The 17,565-nt window shown below is 45.8% G+C and overlaps 1 protein-coding gene and 1 long non-coding RNA gene across 8 annotated transcripts in view; one reads left to right on the top strand and one right to left on the bottom strand.

Moving 5' to 3' along the window:
- The window catches only part of ANKS1B (ankyrin repeat and sterile alpha motif domain containing 1B), a 151,744-nt gene that overhangs the window by 35,939 nt on the left and 98,240 nt on the right, over nt 1–17,565 (bottom strand). The window contains exon 1 of one of the 7 annotated variants that reach the window (XM_056517329.1): nt 1,118–1,190. The exons of the other annotated variants lie outside the window; for them this stretch is intronic. Within the exon in view, the coding sequence (XP_056373304.1) occupies nt 1,118–1,171 (54 nt within the window). The 5' untranslated portion in view covers nt 1,172–1,190. Of the gene's footprint in view, nt 1–1,117; nt 1,191–17,565 lie in introns of those variants that run through there. 7 annotated transcript variants of the gene reach the window in all.
- Nucleotides 1,194–17,559, top strand: LOC130267466 (uncharacterized). Its single transcript, XR_008843201.1, has 3 exons — nt 1,194–1,399; nt 4,076–4,509; nt 17,388–17,559. It is a non-coding gene; the product is annotated as an uncharacterized LOC130267466 (long non-coding RNA).

Below are 17,565 nucleotides of genomic sequence, written 5' to 3'. Positions count from 1 at the left end.
TTTCATGTATTTAAACTATAGCAAATTGATGTTTTACAGTGTTGCTTTAACTTGTGTGAAACCAAATGACAGGGAACCAAAACTGCATGGAGCGGCATGAGCCCAGACAGCGGGGTCAGACGGAAACATTAGAGTATAGAAAGGGGATCTGGACTCCCAATTTCCGCCACCTTCAATCCCTTAATTATACAATTGGTCATTCACATCTCCTGCTTCTTCCTTAAGAAAGTGCAACATTGGCATTTAAAGACTGAACGCCATTCATTCGCTCTGAAAGCCTATTTATTTTCCCCCGGAAATGCATCTGCAGCTGCGGTATAGAGCAGTCTGTGAAAGATTTAGGTCACTTCTTTATAAAAACACACAACGCCGCATGAAGACATTGCCGACTGAGCTCATGGGATCTTCCCCCGGGTACAGACAATGCTTGGGATACATATAATGGAGCCAGACCTTCACTTCCAGCTCATCCAGACAGTCCTCGACCTTCATGCAACTCTTTTGAGGGATTACAAACTCCGTCCTCTGAGAAGTGCTGGGAGTTGTAGTGCACATAGTCACAAATAGAGAAACCCCAGTTCGGTGAAGTAAAGCTCCTCCTTTGCAGCATCGTTGAAAAATTGCATAATGCAGCCTGCGTTCATCTAATGATGCCCCCGGGACTGCGCGACTGCCACCTTTGCTGACGGCAGCTCCAGATTAATGACGGGGAGTGCGAACATTCCCGGTAACCTTAGTTATTTTTGGATCATTCTCGCTTGTATATGGAGAAGTTTTCATAATAGTTCTAGTACTTTTATTCCCATTGCTTATATAGCGCTAACATATTCCGCAGCACAGTACAGAAATTGCCATCTGGAGCAATGGATACTTAGCCAACTACGCAGAACCTGGAAGAAGTCCATGCAAATTTGGGGAGAACATACAAACTCTATGCAGATGTTTGCCCGTGCTCCAACGCAGTAGTACTAACCAATAAGCGAGTGTTTCCTAACCAGTGTGCCTTCAGTTGTTGTAAAACTACAACTCCCAGCATGTCCGGACAGCCAAAGGCTGTTACACGGTAGACTTTACATATGGGTGGTAACCCCCGTATGGCCAAGAGCGCCGTAATTACCTGGTGCTTCCAGCATCCCGAGTGTGTCTCATCGCCCCCTTGACTCAACCACATGATATCTACGTCATCAAGGGTAGAGGCCTCACACCCGGGAAGTCAGAAGCCACGCATGTGCACAGGAGCGCTCAGCGTCATGCCACCATCTTATTTAAGGGAAGCACAATGCCCAGCCTGTAATGGGGAAGAATTTAATTGGGGACAAGTCAATTCTTTCTGCAGAATCCTTTCGGAAATGCATTGCGGGCAATGGAGACACCGTCTGACCATGTGGTCCTAGTGCCGGTATGTTCCCACTATCTATGGAATGTCCTCCTGGGTAATTTTCCGGGTGTACATTTCAAGGCGTGAACATAGTCTAATAGTAATAAAAGAAAAATAAAAGCAGATGAATAACCGATGAATGAAATAAATAAACATCATCGGTGCTTAGGACGCAAGACGTGAGAATTCCTTTCACTGCATGAGTGCCTTATACAAATGGCTAGTGTGTTGTATATGAATGATGGTACATATATATCCAAGCCAGAATGTGTAAAATAAAAAAAGTGAAAAATAAACTATATAAAAGTAAATATAAATAAATAAATATATATATATATATATATATATATATATATATACACCGTATTTATCGGGGTATACCACGCACCGGCCTATAACACGCACCCTCATTTTACCAAGGATATTTGGGTAAAAAAAGTTTTTTACCCAAATATCCATGGTAAAATGAGGGTGCGTGTGTGCGCGTGTATACCCCGATATACCCCCAGGAAAGGCAGGGGGAGAGAGGCCGTCGCTGCCCGCTTCTCTCCCCTTGCCTTTCCTGGGGTCTAGAGTGCTGCTGTCGGCCCTTCTCACCCCCTGGCTATCGGCGCCGCTGCCCGTTCTGTCCCCCTGACTATCAGTGCCGGCGCCCCATTGCCGGCGCCGATAGCCAGGGGGAGAGAAGCGGCGCCGACAGCCAAGGGGAGAAAAGGGGCCGCTGCCCCGTTGCCTCCCCCCATCCCCGGTGGCATAATTACCTGAGTCGGGTCCGCGCTGCTGCAGGCCTCCGGCGTGCGTCCCCTGCGTCGTTGCTATGCACGGTGCGGCGCACTGACGTCATGTGCCGCGCCGTTCAGCGCATAGCAACGACGCCGGGGACGCACGCCGGAGGCCTGCAGCAGCACGGACCCGACTCAGGTAATTATGCCACCGGGGATGGGGGGAGGCAACGGGGCAGCGGCGCCGGCAATGGGTGCCGCTGCCCCTTCTCTCCCCCTGGCTGTCGGCGCCGCTTCTCTCCCCCTGGCTATTGGCGCCGGCACCGATAGTCAGGGGGTGAGAAGGGCCGACAGCAGCGCTCTAGACCCCAGGAAAGGCAGGGGGAGAGAAGCGGGCAGCGACGGCCTCTCTCCCCTGCCTTTCCTGGGGGTGTATCGGCGTATAACACGCACACAGACTTTAGGCTAAAAATTTTAGCCTAAAAAGTGCGTGTTATACGCCGATAAATACGGTATATATATATATATATATATATATATATATATAGTTAACTACTATACAGTATATATACATAACATAATTAGAATAATGTACCAGGCCAAACTGGATGCCAGGTGAGGTGGCACTAATATGGCATGATGGCACTGAATGGCAGGGGAATAAAAATTGATGAAGGCGAAGTACGGTGAATGTGCAAAAAGCATATTATGTTAAAAAAAAAAAAAAAAAAAAAAAACTACAAAAAGGGTCCACTGGGAATCGTGAAACCGTGAAAAATGTATACATTTAAAACTTGTGAAGGAAAAAGTGAAGTAGAGGTTGGGGCTATACGAATCCAATGCATAATACATAGAGGAAAGTATGTAATCCTCCCTCGGCGGCTCCTCCAACTAGATGGAATGATTACATAATCAGTCAGAATACAGATTAATAATGTATTTATAAAGGGGGAGATTTATCAAAACCTGTCCAGAAGAAAAGTTGCTGAGTTGCCCCTAGCAACCAATCAGATCGCTGCTTTCATTTTTCAGAGGCCTCTTCAAAAATGAAAGAAGCGATCTGATTGGTTGCTATGGGGAACTCAGCAACATTTCCTCTGGACAGGTTTTGATAAATCTCCCCATAGTTGCTCAGAAAAGCTCTACTTTGAAGCTGGGGCCCACGAAATTGCACTAAAATTCCAGCATCATTACAACGCATGATGCGACAGCGATGGTCCCTTATCCTAACAAAGGTGCAAGACACCCCACATAATCCTACTATGTTATTAGGTTAATATGATACTCTACTGCCTGGGTCTCCAAACTGAGGATCTCCAGCTGTTGTAAAACTACAACTCCCAGCATGCTCGGAAAGCCGGCGCCTAGAGCTGGCCCCAGAGGGTTCTACAGCTTCCTTCTAGTCGCATTTCATTTACACATAGATAGTTGTATTCGCTTCCAACAACGCCTTCGCTTTTCTGTCAATTACTGTATTTCGTGCTTCAGTTTCCTACCATTTTAAGTCCTCTGCTTACTGTCAGGGAATGGAAACATTCTTATTCACATCCAGAGGTTGTCAATTTGTCCAACGCAGCGATGCGCCTGACTAAGGTGAACCGGCGCAACCTCAGATAGCAATGCTGGGCATAGTTTTACCTCTGGTTCTCCATAGGGGGAAATAGGTCATGGCGTTGGGGTAATTTGTAGCTTCTGGGTTGTGATGCAAAATCTGCAACAGGGCCCCATATGCCAATTATAATACTGGTCTCTTACGGCTTAAACATCAGGGCCCTGATGAGACTACTACCTCTGCACCCCCTATAGCTACGCCCCTAGGCGTTCGATCTATGGGTAGAGTGCTGGACCTGTAAACCTGCCAGACTGAAAAACGCAATATGCTATTTTTATTTATTTTCTATTTTTTTAATCAGATAGTGTTTACATTTTGGCAAAAGTAGTAAAACTATAACAGTTTTCCGTCTTTATTCCTCAGGTAAGAAAGAATGGAGCACTTTCCATATGTTGTCAAGTAAAATCTCCTTTATTCCAGGATAAACATAGACGTCTCAGGTACAGCAAAGCAGCAAGCATTGTTTCTAACCCGAAGAATGAAGTCATATACTTTGTACTTGTACTTGTAGTGGAATACTATGTAAGGACCAGACCAGGGGCCGATTGACCGGCCGGTCCATTCGGCCGTGGTCCAAAGGTCCGGCCAGGTGAAGGGCCCGCAGCAGCTGCTGAGGATTCAGGACACTTGTCCCGGATCTCCAGTCAGACAAGAGCTACTTTCAGGTGATGTCTTTCTCTATATAAATATCCCTGGATGAAGAGGACCTGATTGTTGGCTCCGCCCCCAGCACAGGAAGAGGGGGGTCCGAGAGCTGACAGGCCTCCCGGGAACACAGCGCAGCCGCTTCATGTGAGGTGAGTGATGTCCCTGTGTGCTGCCTCTCTCCGCTTCATGTGAGGTGAGTGATGTCCCTGTGTGCTGCCTCTCTCCGCTTCATGTGAGGGTGAGTGATGACCCTGTGTGCTGCCTCTCTCCGCTTCATGTGAGGTGAGTGATGTCCTGTGTGCTGCCTCTCTCCGCTTCATGTGAGGTGAGTGATGTCCCTGTGTGCTGCCTCTCTCCGCTACATGTGAGGTGAGTGATGTCCTGTGTGCTGCCTCTCTCCCTTCATGTGAGGTGAGTGATGTCCCTGTGTGCTGCCTCTCTCCGCTACATGTGAGGTGAGTGATGTCCTGTGTGCTGCCTCTCTCCTTCATGTGAGGTGAGTGATGTCCTGTGTGCTGCCTCTCTCCGCTTCATGTGAGGTGAGTGATGTCCTGTGTGCTGCCTCTCCGCTTCATGTGAGGTGAGTGATGCCCTGTGTGCTGCCTCTCTCCGCTTCATGTGAGGTGAGTGATGTCCCTGTGTGCTGCCTCTCTCTGCTTCATGTGAGGTGAGTGATGTCCTGTGTGCTGCCTCTCTCAGCTTCATGTGAGGTGAGTGATGTCCTGTGTGCTGCCTCTCTCCGCTTCATGTGAGGTGAGTGATGTCCTGTGTGCTGCCTCTCTCCGCTTCATGTGAGGTGAGTGATGTCCTGTGTGCTGCCTCTCTCAGCTTCATGTGAGGTGAGTGATGTCCTGTGTGCTGCCTCTCTCCGCTTCATGTGAGGTGAGTGATGTCCTGTGTGCTGCCTCTCTCCGCTTCATGTGAGGTGAGTGATGTCCTGTGTGCTGCCTCTCTCCGCTTCATGTGAGGTGAGTGATGTCCCTGTGTGCTGCCTCTCTCCGCTTCATGTGAGGTGAGTGATGTCCTGTGTGCTGCCTCTCTCAGTTTCATGTGAGGTGAGTGATGTCCTGTGTGCTGCCTCTCTCCCCTCTGATCAGCAGTATATCCTGGGGCTGGGTGATGTGTATAGTAGCAGCCCAGTGGGGTCACTTTTCCGTCTCCAGTATCCACAGGTCACCAACAGGTCACATTATTAGAACAATTTTGGGGGAAAATCGTGGCAAAAATGGCGCGGTTTTACCACGATTTTTTGAAATTGTGGTAAAACTGTGCCAATTTTTCCACGATTTTTCAAAAAATTGTTCTGGTAATGTGACCTGTTGGTGACCTGTGGACACTGGAGGAGGGAAAGGGACCCCACTGGGGTGACAACATGTGAACACACTGCTTGTTTATTTATCATTAACCCCTGAAGGGTACATTCACATGAACAGAATCTGCTGCATATTTTTGCTGGATATTTTGTTCAGCTGACTTTGCAACCCATTAGCTTCAATAGGTAGCAAAATCAGCTGCAGAAAATATACAGCAGATCCTGTATGTGTGAACCTACCTTAAGTGCTTATTCACATGGACAGATCCACAGTGTATTTTACGCTGCAGATCCGCCGGCAATGGACCCTACAGTGCTGCCTCCATCTGTGTTTGCTCATAGCGGCAATCCACCGCTACGAGCAGACACGCTTCAAGGTGCATGTTAGCCTCGCGCATGCGCAGTATACTTGCACACATCGCAGCCGCTCCTCCTGTTCCCTGAGCTAGGCCGAGAGCAGCTGCGATGTGTACGAGTATACTGCGCATGGGCACGGCGAACATGCACATCAAAGCGTGTCTGTTCGTAGTGGCGGATTGCCGCTATGAGCAGACACAGATGGAGGCAGCACTGTAGGGTCCATTGTTGGCGGATCCGCACCGTAAAATACGCTGCGGATCCGTCCGTGTAAATGAGCCCTAAAGACACAAAGCATACATGTACACACAGTGCCTATTCCCACTCCCTCGGCTAATGCCAGACATCACCAATCAGGCTGATGTCTTAATAGGGGTGGGGCAGAGGTGTGGCCAGGGGCCGACTGGGGGCCCTTGCTTTATTTGGTCCGAGGGCCCTGAGTGTTGTCAGTCCGCCCCTGGACCAGACTCATAGCTAATGCAGCAGTGCCGAGGTGGAAACACTATAACAGTTGCCTATTTCAGTTATTGTATTGACCCGCAGAAAAAAAAAAGTTAAATGGGTCATTTATTTCACACAGAGTATGTAAAAAAAAAAAAGGAAACCCAAAAAACAACAGCAAAGTAGCTAATTTTTTTGCACCTCAACACCCCCCTACTCAAAATAAAAAAAGCCCCCCCCCCCCCCCCCAAAATAAAAACCCTCTAAAATATTTCCTACACCAGATCACTGGACAGTGTGAACACAAACTAAACATGAAATAAGATTAGCCAAGCATGAATTCATATCTAGTGCTAAATTCAACTGTGAACGTTTCCATTCGCTGACAAAAAGCAGAGCTTTTAAAATGTGGGCAATTCGTATGGAAAGTATAGTAAAGGTTTCTTTATTAAATAATAAATAAATAAAAATAATGAAATAAATCTAAATATATATATAGTGTATTAGCCCATAATAATAGCATCTAACAAACACAACAACAAAAAGTTTGACCAAGAAGAAAATAAAAGTAAAATCAAAAACATAAAAGTACGGAAAAACCTTCGGCTGTAGAATTCCGTTTCATGTTTAGGTCGGCAAAATTGCCTGGAGACTGTATCAGCGCGGCTGTAGGAGCCTAGAAATACCTGTTATTTTTGGTTTTCTATTTATAAACCTGTGAACGTCATCCTTGCTGTGTGTCCAGAAACAGGTTTAGATGGGGAAAGAAATCTCTGTAGAGTAACCTGAATCCCAGCAAGTGCGAAAACAACACAAGTTTTCAACTATAAAGAATTTAGTTTTTACATACCGTATTTTTCGCCCTATAGGACGCACCGGCAAATAAGACGCACCCAATTTTAAAGGTGCAAAATCTAGAAAAAAAAAGATTCTGAACCCAACAGTGATCTTCAACCTGTGGACCTCCAGATGTTGCAATACTACAACTCCCAGCATGCCCGGACAGCCGCATGCTGGGAGTTGTAGTTTTGCAACATCTGGAGGTCCGCAGGTTGAAGACCACTGGATAGGAGGTAATACTCACGTGCCCCCGCCGCTCCGGACCCGTCACCGCTCGTCACCGCTGCCCTGGATGTCGCTCCATCGCTGTTGCTGCATCCCCGTGGTGTCCCCGACGCTCCGGACGTCTTCTTCCCCGGGATCCACGCTCTCCGTCATCACGTCGCTACGCACGCCGCTCCTAATGGATGATGGGACGGCGTGCGCGACGACGTGATGACGATGGAGAGCGCCGACCATGCAGGGGATCCCGGCACGGAGCAGACACCGAGGAGGCAGGTAAGGTCCCTCCCGGTGTCCTGTAAGCTGTTCGGGACGCTGCGATTTCACCGCGGCGGTCCCGAACAGCCCGACTGAGCAGCAGGGTTAGTGTCACTTTCGCTTCAGACGCGGCGGTCAGCTTTGATCGCCGCGTCTGAAGGGTTAATACAGGGCATCACCGCGATCGGGGATGTCCTGTATTAGACGCGGGTCCCGGCCTTTGATGGTCGCAGGGACCGCCGCGATAGGTGTGTATTCGCCATATAAGATGCACCAACTTTCCCTCCCCCCCCCCCCAGTTTTGGGGAAGAAAAAGTGCGTCTTATACGGCGAAAAATACAGTATTTTGGGGGATGAAGAAGAGGTCATTTATCATGGAGTAAAAAAGTAACACATAGGACCCAACAGACTATTTGGCCAAAGCATTTGCAGAACATATCAATATACAATTTCTATACTCAACAACCATAGCATTACAGCTCAAGGGTCAAGGAAGTACCACCATACCAACAAATAGCATCAAGTGTTGACTATGGAGGAGAGGGTAATCTCTTGAAATAAGAATAGTCATGGCAAGTAGCCATATAGCCTGGCCAAACTTTCCTAGGACAATGCCCTTAAAGGGGTTGTCCACTTTTGGATATTAGGTAATTCTGAGTTGTTGGTGGTCGGTGGCCTCTGATCAGGATCATCATCTATTGGCCAGAGTGGAGAACGGTTACAGAGTGTCTTTCTCACTCGGGAGGACCTGTCCTGTCTGGCATTACTTAGACCATCCACTTGTAATACTTCATTTCCCCTAAGATGGCACTGTAGGGAAAGCGAACACTTTTTACCAGGTTAGTGCACAACATACAGCTGACCGTTTTGGGTCCCAGCGGGGGAATACTTTTTGATCCCATCTAACAAGTAGGGATTGGAAGATGTCCAGCGGTGAGAAATTTATCACAGTGTTCGTCAGTCTCCGCCTCTCATAGAGATGAATGGAGGCAGGGCCAGCCTTAGGGGTGTGCGAGCTGTGCGGCCGCACAGGGCGCCATAGCAACAGGGGGGCCGGGCGGCCGACACAGCTCGCACCAGGTATATGTAATTTGTATTGCCCGACGTGCAGTTCCAGGCGCAGCGCTAAATGCCGGTGTAATTAAGAAAACTGTGCCCTGTAGCGGAATGTGACCCTCCGCACAGGGACACAGGGAACCTGCTTCTACCTAATGTGGGGAACCTCTTCTAACTAATGTGGGGAACCTGCTTCTACCTAATGTGGGGAACCTGCTTCTACCTAATGTGGGGAACCTGCTACTACCTAATGTGGGGAACCTGCTTCTACCTAATGTGGGGAACCTGCTACTACCTAATGTGGGGAACCTGCTACTACCTAATGTGGAGAACCTGCTACTACCTAATGTGGGGAACCTGCGACTACCTAATGTGGGGAACCTGCTTCTACCTAATGTGGGGAGCCTGCTTCTTCCTAATGTGGGGAGCCTGCTTCTTCCTAATGTGGGGAACCTGCTACTACCTAATGTGGGGAACCATACTGCCAACCTAATGTGGAGAACTTTACTGCACCTAATGTGGGGGAACTATACTGCACCTAATGTGGGGAACTATACTGCGCCTAATGTGGGGAACTATACTGCACCTAATGTGGGGGAACTATACTGCACCTAATGTGGGGGGAACTGTACTGCACCTAATGTGGGGGGAACTGTACTGCACCTAATGTGGGGGAACTATACTGCACCTAATGTGGGTAACTATACTGCACCTAATTTGGGGAACTATACTGCCAACCTAATGTGTAGAACTATACTGCACCTAATGTGGGGAACTATACTGCACCTAATGTGGGGAACTATACTGCACCTAATGTGGGGAACTATACTGCACCTAATGTGGGGAACTATACTGCACCTAATGTGGGGAACTATACTGCACCTAATGTGGGGGGAACTATACTGCACCTAATGTGGGGAACTATACTGCCAACCTAATGTGGAGAACTATACTGCACCTAATGTGGGGGAATTATACTGCACCTAATGTCGGGAACTATACTGCATCTAATGTGGGGAACTATACTGCCCCTAATGTGGGGAACTATACTGCCCCTAATGTGGGGAACTATACTGCACCTAATGTGGGGAACTATACTGCACCTAATGTGGTGAACTATACTGCACCTAATGTGGGGGAACTATACTGCACCTAATGTGGGTAACTATACTGCACCTAATTTGGGGAACTATACTGCCAACCTAATGTGTAGAACTATACTGCACCTAATGTGGGGAACTATACTGCACCTAATGTGGGGAACTATACTGCACCTAATGTGGGGAACTATACTGCACCTAATGTGGGGAACTATACTGCACCTAATGTGGGGAACTATACTGCACCTAATGTGGGGGGAACTATACTGCACCTAATGTGGGGAACTATACTGCCAACCTAATGTGGAGAACTATACTGCACCTAATGTGGGGGAATTATACTGCACCTAATGTCGGGAACTATACTGCATCTAATGTGGGGAACTATACTGCCCCTAATGTGGGGAACTATACTGCCCCTAATGTGGGGAACTATACTGCACCTAATGTGGGGGAACTATGCTGCACCTAATGTGGGGAACTATACTGACAACCTAATGTGGAGAACTATACTGCACCTAATGTGGGGAACTATACTGCACCTAATGTGGAGAACTATACTGCACCTAATGAGGAGAACTATACTGCACCTAATGTGGAGAACTATACTGCCAACCTAATGTGGAGAGCTATACTGCACCTAATGTGGAGAGCTATACTGCACCTAATGTGGGGGAACTATACTGCACCTAATGTGGGGAACTATACAGCACCTAATGTGGGGGAACTGTACTGCACCTAATGTGGGGAACTATGCTGCACCTAATGTGGAGAACTATACTGCACCTAATGTGGAGAACTATACTTCCAACCTAATGTGGGGGAGCTATACTGCACCTAATGTGGGGAAACTATACTGCACCTAAAGTGGGGAACTATACGGCACCTAATGTGGGGGAACTGTACTGCACCTAATGTGGGGAACTATACTGCAACCTGATTAAGGAGGGCAGGGGACTGGTGAAGGGGTACATGGGACTGATTAAGGGGGCAGGGGAATAATTAAATATAAAAAAAATAATATTTGTCACAAAGATTTTTTTTCCTCTTTGTGTATGTTTATGGGGGGGGCGCCACAAGGTTAGCTCGCACAGGGCGCCTGAACACCTAAGGCCGGCCCTGAATAGAGGAGGCGTGTTTTGACCAGCTGACATGCTGGGCACAAAACTTGCGCTAGCAGAGCAGAGTCAGGGCCTTGTACGGGAGATCGTGGTGGGTCCAAGTGGTCAAACCCCCCGCAATCAGAAGTTTATCCCCTATCCTGTGGATAGGGGATACATTTCTTACAGCTGGACATCTTCTTAAATAATATCAGGTCATCTTCCCCTAAACCTTACAACCAATATGGCCCTCAACATAATGCCCTGACAGAACACCCACTAGGCACTGCAACAACACACTAACCTAAAAATAATATAAATGAAGAGAGCAATATCACAAAATATTGTTCATCTACAGCCCCTACTTACTATACCCAGAGCCTGGTTGGACATGGCTTCTTCATGCAAAATTAGCTGAGGTGCTAAGGACAGAACCTAGGTTGATCAGCTGATCGCCATGGCTGCATTGTAATAAGCCAACCCCTTTAACTTTACCCTAAAAAAATATTCTTAAACGAGTTTTCTAAGCCACACCACCCCTTAAAAACATGACAAAATGCAAGTACTCGAGCGTCACCTTAAGTGTCCTTCAGTTCTAAAAAAAAACAAACAAAAAAAACAAAAAAACGAAGCCCGGTCTCCAAATGTCACGTAAGGTACAAGTTGTTTTGGCTAATGACACGTCTCGGAGAATAACCGTTTCCTCAAAACACTCGATGTTCAACTTTGCTAAATCAAAGGTTCTTAAAAATCCGCTTGAGTGCCCTAGATTTACCCAATGCGCTTCTGCACAGATCAACGCGGCTGCTTTACATATGAATGGGACACTGGCTGGTGCCTTAAAAAAATAGAAGTTGGTTTGTGGGATTAAAGATAAACTTGAGTGATGCTAAGTTAAGAAATATTAGGAATTTGAAGTTCATTTTAGAACTCCGACTATGTGCAAACTATCTGTCTACAGTATCTATGTCATATTTATCTGTCTCATATCTATCACTCTCATATCTATCTCATATATATCTATCTATTTACCTCCTATCTACCTATCTATCTCATATCTATATCTATATATCTCATATCTATCTATCTATCTCATATCTATCTATCTATCTATCTCATATCTATCCATCTATATATCTCATATCTATCTATCTATCTATCTCATATCTATCTATCTATTTATCTCATATCTATCTATCTATCTCATATCTATCTATCTATCTCATATCTATCTATCTCATATCTATCTATCTCATATCTATCTATCTCATATCTATCTATCTATCTCATATTTCTCTATCTCATATCTATCTATTTTTCTATTTAATATCTACCTATATATCTATCTATCTCATATTTATCTATCTATTTATCTCATATCTATCTACCACATATAACCTAGTCTCCAAAAAACATTCCCAATAGTTTCTTAATAGCCCAGCCTTTAGTTGATCTGTCAAGGGACAGTAGAATATAAAATTGGCTAAGATACAGTTAGTGATCCCATATCAGGCCTTACATTACTGCTATATCCTGTACATGAACGTGCAGGTGTGAACGAACAGGTGCCATGCCTCTGCATTACAATAAAATCACTGTATCACTGCTTATGGCAGCCATGATTTTAAGTGAATACTGTGTAATACTCCATTTCTCCTGTGGTGGCACTGCAGGGATATTACAGACAGATTACAGCTGATCGCTGGTGAACACGGCAGAGGGACATTCTGTGGCTATCTTACTGTCAATTTTAATCCTTCCAGTACTTATCAGCTGCCGTAGTCTCCGGAGGAAGTTCTTTTCTTTTTGAATTTCTTTCCAGTCTGACCACAGTGCTCTCTGCTGACCCCTCTGTCCATTTCAGGAACTGTCCAGAGCAGAAGAGGTTTGCTATGGGGCTCTGGAAAGTTCCTGACATGGACAAAGGTGTCAGCAGAGAGCACTGTGCTCAGACAGAAAAGAAATTCAAAAAGAAAAGAACTTCCTCTGTAGTATACAGCACCTTATAAGTACTGGAAGGATTAAACCTTTTTTAATAGAAGTCATTTACAAATCTGTTTAACTTTCTGGCACCAGTTCATTTACAAAAATAATGTTTTCCACCGGAGTAACCCTTTAAAGAAGGGCTACCTGTGTTTTTCAGTATGTGCTATTCAGTCTTGATAGAACTTACTTAAACATGATATTGCCTTCCGACAACATTTTAAGATCCATAACCTAAATCTATAGTCTAGATCTCCAGGGAGAACTCTCCATATACAGTGACCCCCGACCTACGATGGCCCCGATATACGATCATTTCAACATACGATGGTCTCTCAGAGGCCATCGCATGTTGAAGGCAGCATCAACATACGATGCTTTTGTATGTCGGGGCCATCGCATAAACGGCTATCCGGCAGCGCTGACTACTTCAGCTGCCACAGGATAGCCGTTTATGGTGCCCCTTGTGCTCCGGTGATGGTCTCCTACCTGTCCTTGGGGCTCCGGAGCATCCTCTTCGGGATCTCCTACATTGCCGGCACTCTCCTTCGTCGTCATCACGTCGCCGCGCACGCCGTCCCGTCATCCAATAGGAGCGGCATGCGTATTGACGTGATGACGGTGACGGAGAGCGAGGATCCTCGGGAAGCAGAGACATCAGGAGCGGTGGGGACACCCCAGGTACACAGCGACATCGATGGAGGGCGACATCCAGGGCAGCGGTGACGAGTGGTGACGGGTCCAGAGCAACGGGGACAGGTGAGTGTTACGTCCTATACTTTACATTGCATGGATCCCTCAACATACGATGGTTTCAACAAACGATGGTTCGTTTGGAAGGAATTACCATCGTAGGTTGAGGGACCACTGTATACACATGTTCCAATATTTTATTAACAACAACCATCAAAGTTACCTCCTAGCTCACATATCACAATGGACCCATTGAAAGCTATTTATGTAACACCATGTGCACCACCCATATGCACCATGTATGAGCTTTACTCTAGAACAGTGGTCTCAAACTGTGGCCCTTCAGATGGTGCAAAACTTCAACCTCCAGGATGCCCGGCCAGCCAACGGCTGGCTGGGCATGCTGGGAGTTGAAGTTTTGCATCATCTGGGGGGGGGGGGGGGGCCACAGTTTGAGACCACTGCTCTAGAACAACCCTAATGACCAAGAAATGACAATACTTCCCTGCGCGCAGCACTAATATGCAGCCCATAAGCTAAATGTCCTACAGAAACAAGTAAATACTAGAAGTAAACATATGCACGATCACAATAGCTTCCAAAACAGCTTGAGAAAGCGCAAGTTGTCTTTTCGAAAAAACAGAAACCAAGAACGATTTCGACTATTCATTCTGACACTCGCATAGTAAATAAACCTTGTTCCCGCGCCGCATTTAATGAGTTCCTTCAGGCCTACATATTCATGTCAACACACACTGTACATTATCACTTTTTTTTGTCTACCACATTCTAGAGGGTTAATAATACATTCCATATTGTGCGTGCTTAATCTTATTTAGTAGGCCACCACTTGTCAACACCCTGGGTGCTACATATTATTATTTTTTTTTTACTGGGGTTCCATTAGTCAAAACACGGTGAGGCCTGTGCCTCGCCATTGGTCATTGGGGGAGCTTGATCAAAACCTGTCCAGAGGAAAAGTTGCTGAGTTGCCCATAGCAACCAATCAGATCGCTTCTTTCACTTTTCAGAGGTCTTTTGGAAAATGAAAGTAGCGATCTGATTGGTTGCTATGGGCAACTCAGCAACTTTTGATAAATGGCCCCCACTGTCCTTGCCAAAATATTATGTTGCTTAAGAAGAGACTGGTTTAGTGAGAGTTGAACTGTCTATACACGTAAGGCCTCGTTCACATCAGCATTAGGGTGCGTTCACACTACGGAATTCTCGCGGCTGAATTCCGCAAAGTTGCTTCGGCGCTAGGGCTGCGGGGCACTGAGCCGTCACCATTGACGGCTATGGTCCGCTCGTGGATTCCGCACAAAGAATGAACATGTTCTTTCTTTGCGCGGAACACTTTCAGCGGCGGAAATGTCCGCTGCTGAAATTCAGCAGTGTGAACGGGTCTCGCGGAAACCCGTTCACACTAATGTTAAAGTTCACACTGCGGAATTGCGCCCGCGGAATTCCGCCCGAAAATTCCGTGGCAATTCCGCTGTGTGAACGTACCCTTAGGAGGCAGAGAAATGTTTCTGCATGTCAGGTTTTTTTTTCCACTTAAAGGCGTACTCCGGTGGAAAACAATTTATTTCTTTTTTTTAAAGCAACTCGTGCCAAAAAGTTAAACAGATTTGTAAATGACTTCTATTTAAAAAATCTTAATCCTTCCAGTACTTATCAGCTGTTGTATGCTCCAGAGGAAGTTGTGTTGTTCTTTCCAGTCTGACCACAGTGCTCTCTGCTGACACCTCTATGCGTGTCAGGAACTGTCCAGAGCAGGAGGGATTTGCTCCTACTCTGGACAGTTCCTGACATGGACAGAGGTGTCAGCAGATGACACAGTGGTCAGGCAGAAAAGAACTACACAACTTCCTGTGGCGCAGTTGCAGATAAGTACTGGAAGGATTAAGATTTTTATATAGAAGTCATTTACAAGTCTGTTTTCCTTTTTGGCACCAATTGATTTAAAAAAAATAGTTTCCACCGGAGTACCCCTTTAAGATTATGGTTACACGGAGCGCATGCACAGTGTATTTCACGATGTGGATGCACTGACAGCAGACATAACAGCAAGCTCCCTGTTGCGGCTGGATAGATCTGTGTATCAGCTCGGAGCGGCGGATTTCCCGTTGCACATCTGCTAGGAGCAGGCACTGTGTTTACAGCAGGAAAACCGCCACTATGAGCGGACACACAAAGCTACCCAGCCGTAACAGGGAGTTTGCTCTTGTGACTGCCTTCGGCGCATCCGCAGCATGAAATACGCTGCAGATGTGATGAGTGTGACTCAAATCCTGCAAAATACCGGATATCTAACAGAAATCCAATGGACCCCATTCAAAGTCAATGAGATCTGTTGGGATCCACTGGTGTCCATTGTGACACTCTCCATCTAGCCCAGTCATCATCATCTGTAATGGAGCTCCTAATTGAACTCGGTAAGGCTGATGTGAACATAGCCCAAGACAGCTGTAGGCTGAACACTTGTTTGGCCAACAGTTCATCCCTGATCTCCCCATAGACATGCATCCTCAATGCAGCCCAACCATGTGTGCTCAATGGGAAGAAAGGCTGATATTAGAAGTCTGGCATAGGCTATCTCCCCAAGAACAAAAGAAATATGCAGTTAAACTTCAACAGGCCGGATCCTTCTCCCCCACTGGTGGAGAGTTGGGAAGCCACCATACACACTAGACGGCCAACTGGTCCCACCAAAATACGCTTGTTCAGCAGACACTAATCTAACATATCCAGCATAATGCTTCACAAATTATTGGGGCTCACAGTAAGGCCCACCTACCTCTATCTATGAAGACAATATAATAATATGGACATATATTTAACTTTTTTTTTTTTTTTTACCCACAATTACATTCAATTTCTGATTTAGTGGTCCTGGGGGGGGGGGGGTTCTTTCCTGTTCTAGCAAAAACAAAACAATTAAAGGAGTGAATGGGAGAAAGATTGTCATCATCCACCCTCCTTTTCCCCTAATAGACTGTAAATAGTAGTGTTGCTCGCGAATATTCGCAATTCGAATATTATTCGCGAATATAGCATATTCGCGAATTCGCGAATTTCGCGAATATAGCGCTATATATTCGTAATTACGAATATTCGTTTTTTATTTTTTTTTTTCTTCACAGTACACATCACAGTGATCATCCCTTTCTGCTTCCAGCTTGTGTGGTGTAAAGAAGGCTGTAATACTACTGTGTGAGACTGGCGCGCGCAAATTCGCATATGCGAAAATTAGCATATGCTACTTTTCGCATATGCGAATTTCCACATATGCTAATTTTCGCATACGCATATTTCCGCATACGCGAAAATACAACGAGAATATAACGAATATGCGAATATTCGCAAATATATGACGAATATTCGTCCATATATTCGCGAATATTCGCGAATTCGAATATGGCCTATGCCGCTTAACACTAGTAAATAGTCCTCCGAATACACTTTTTGGACAAAAAAATTGCATTAGAAAATGGGTACAACGTAACAACATTAAGCTTTAAAATCCCAACGACTGTAAAAGCCTAAACATCTAAAACTATACATTTCCCTTCCTGATCTTAAAAAACCATTAAAAAAAACTCACCAAAAGAAATGCAATCGTTTTTGTGTTCGGTATAAAACCACCTACATTTTTTTTTCAGGATTAAAGCATAAGATGAAAAGAATCTTTGGAAACCAAAACTTACCGCGTTCACACCGAGCTGCAAAATCAATCAACTATAGTTATTATCACTTCAAAACAGCCTATAGGACATAATTCTGGAGGTAAGGTTCCTTCTAAGGAGAAGAGAAAGAGTGCAAAAAAGATGCGGAAAATAC

The sequence above is a fragment of the Hyla sarda genome, chromosome 4 (assembly GCF_029499605.1).
Source record: "Hyla sarda isolate aHylSar1 chromosome 4, aHylSar1.hap1, whole genome shotgun sequence".
Lineage (NCBI taxonomy): Eukaryota > Metazoa > Chordata > Amphibia > Anura > Hylidae > Hyla > Hyla sarda.
Note: the sequence above shows the minus strand (reverse complement) of the source record. Positions and strands in the feature narration are given on the sequence as shown.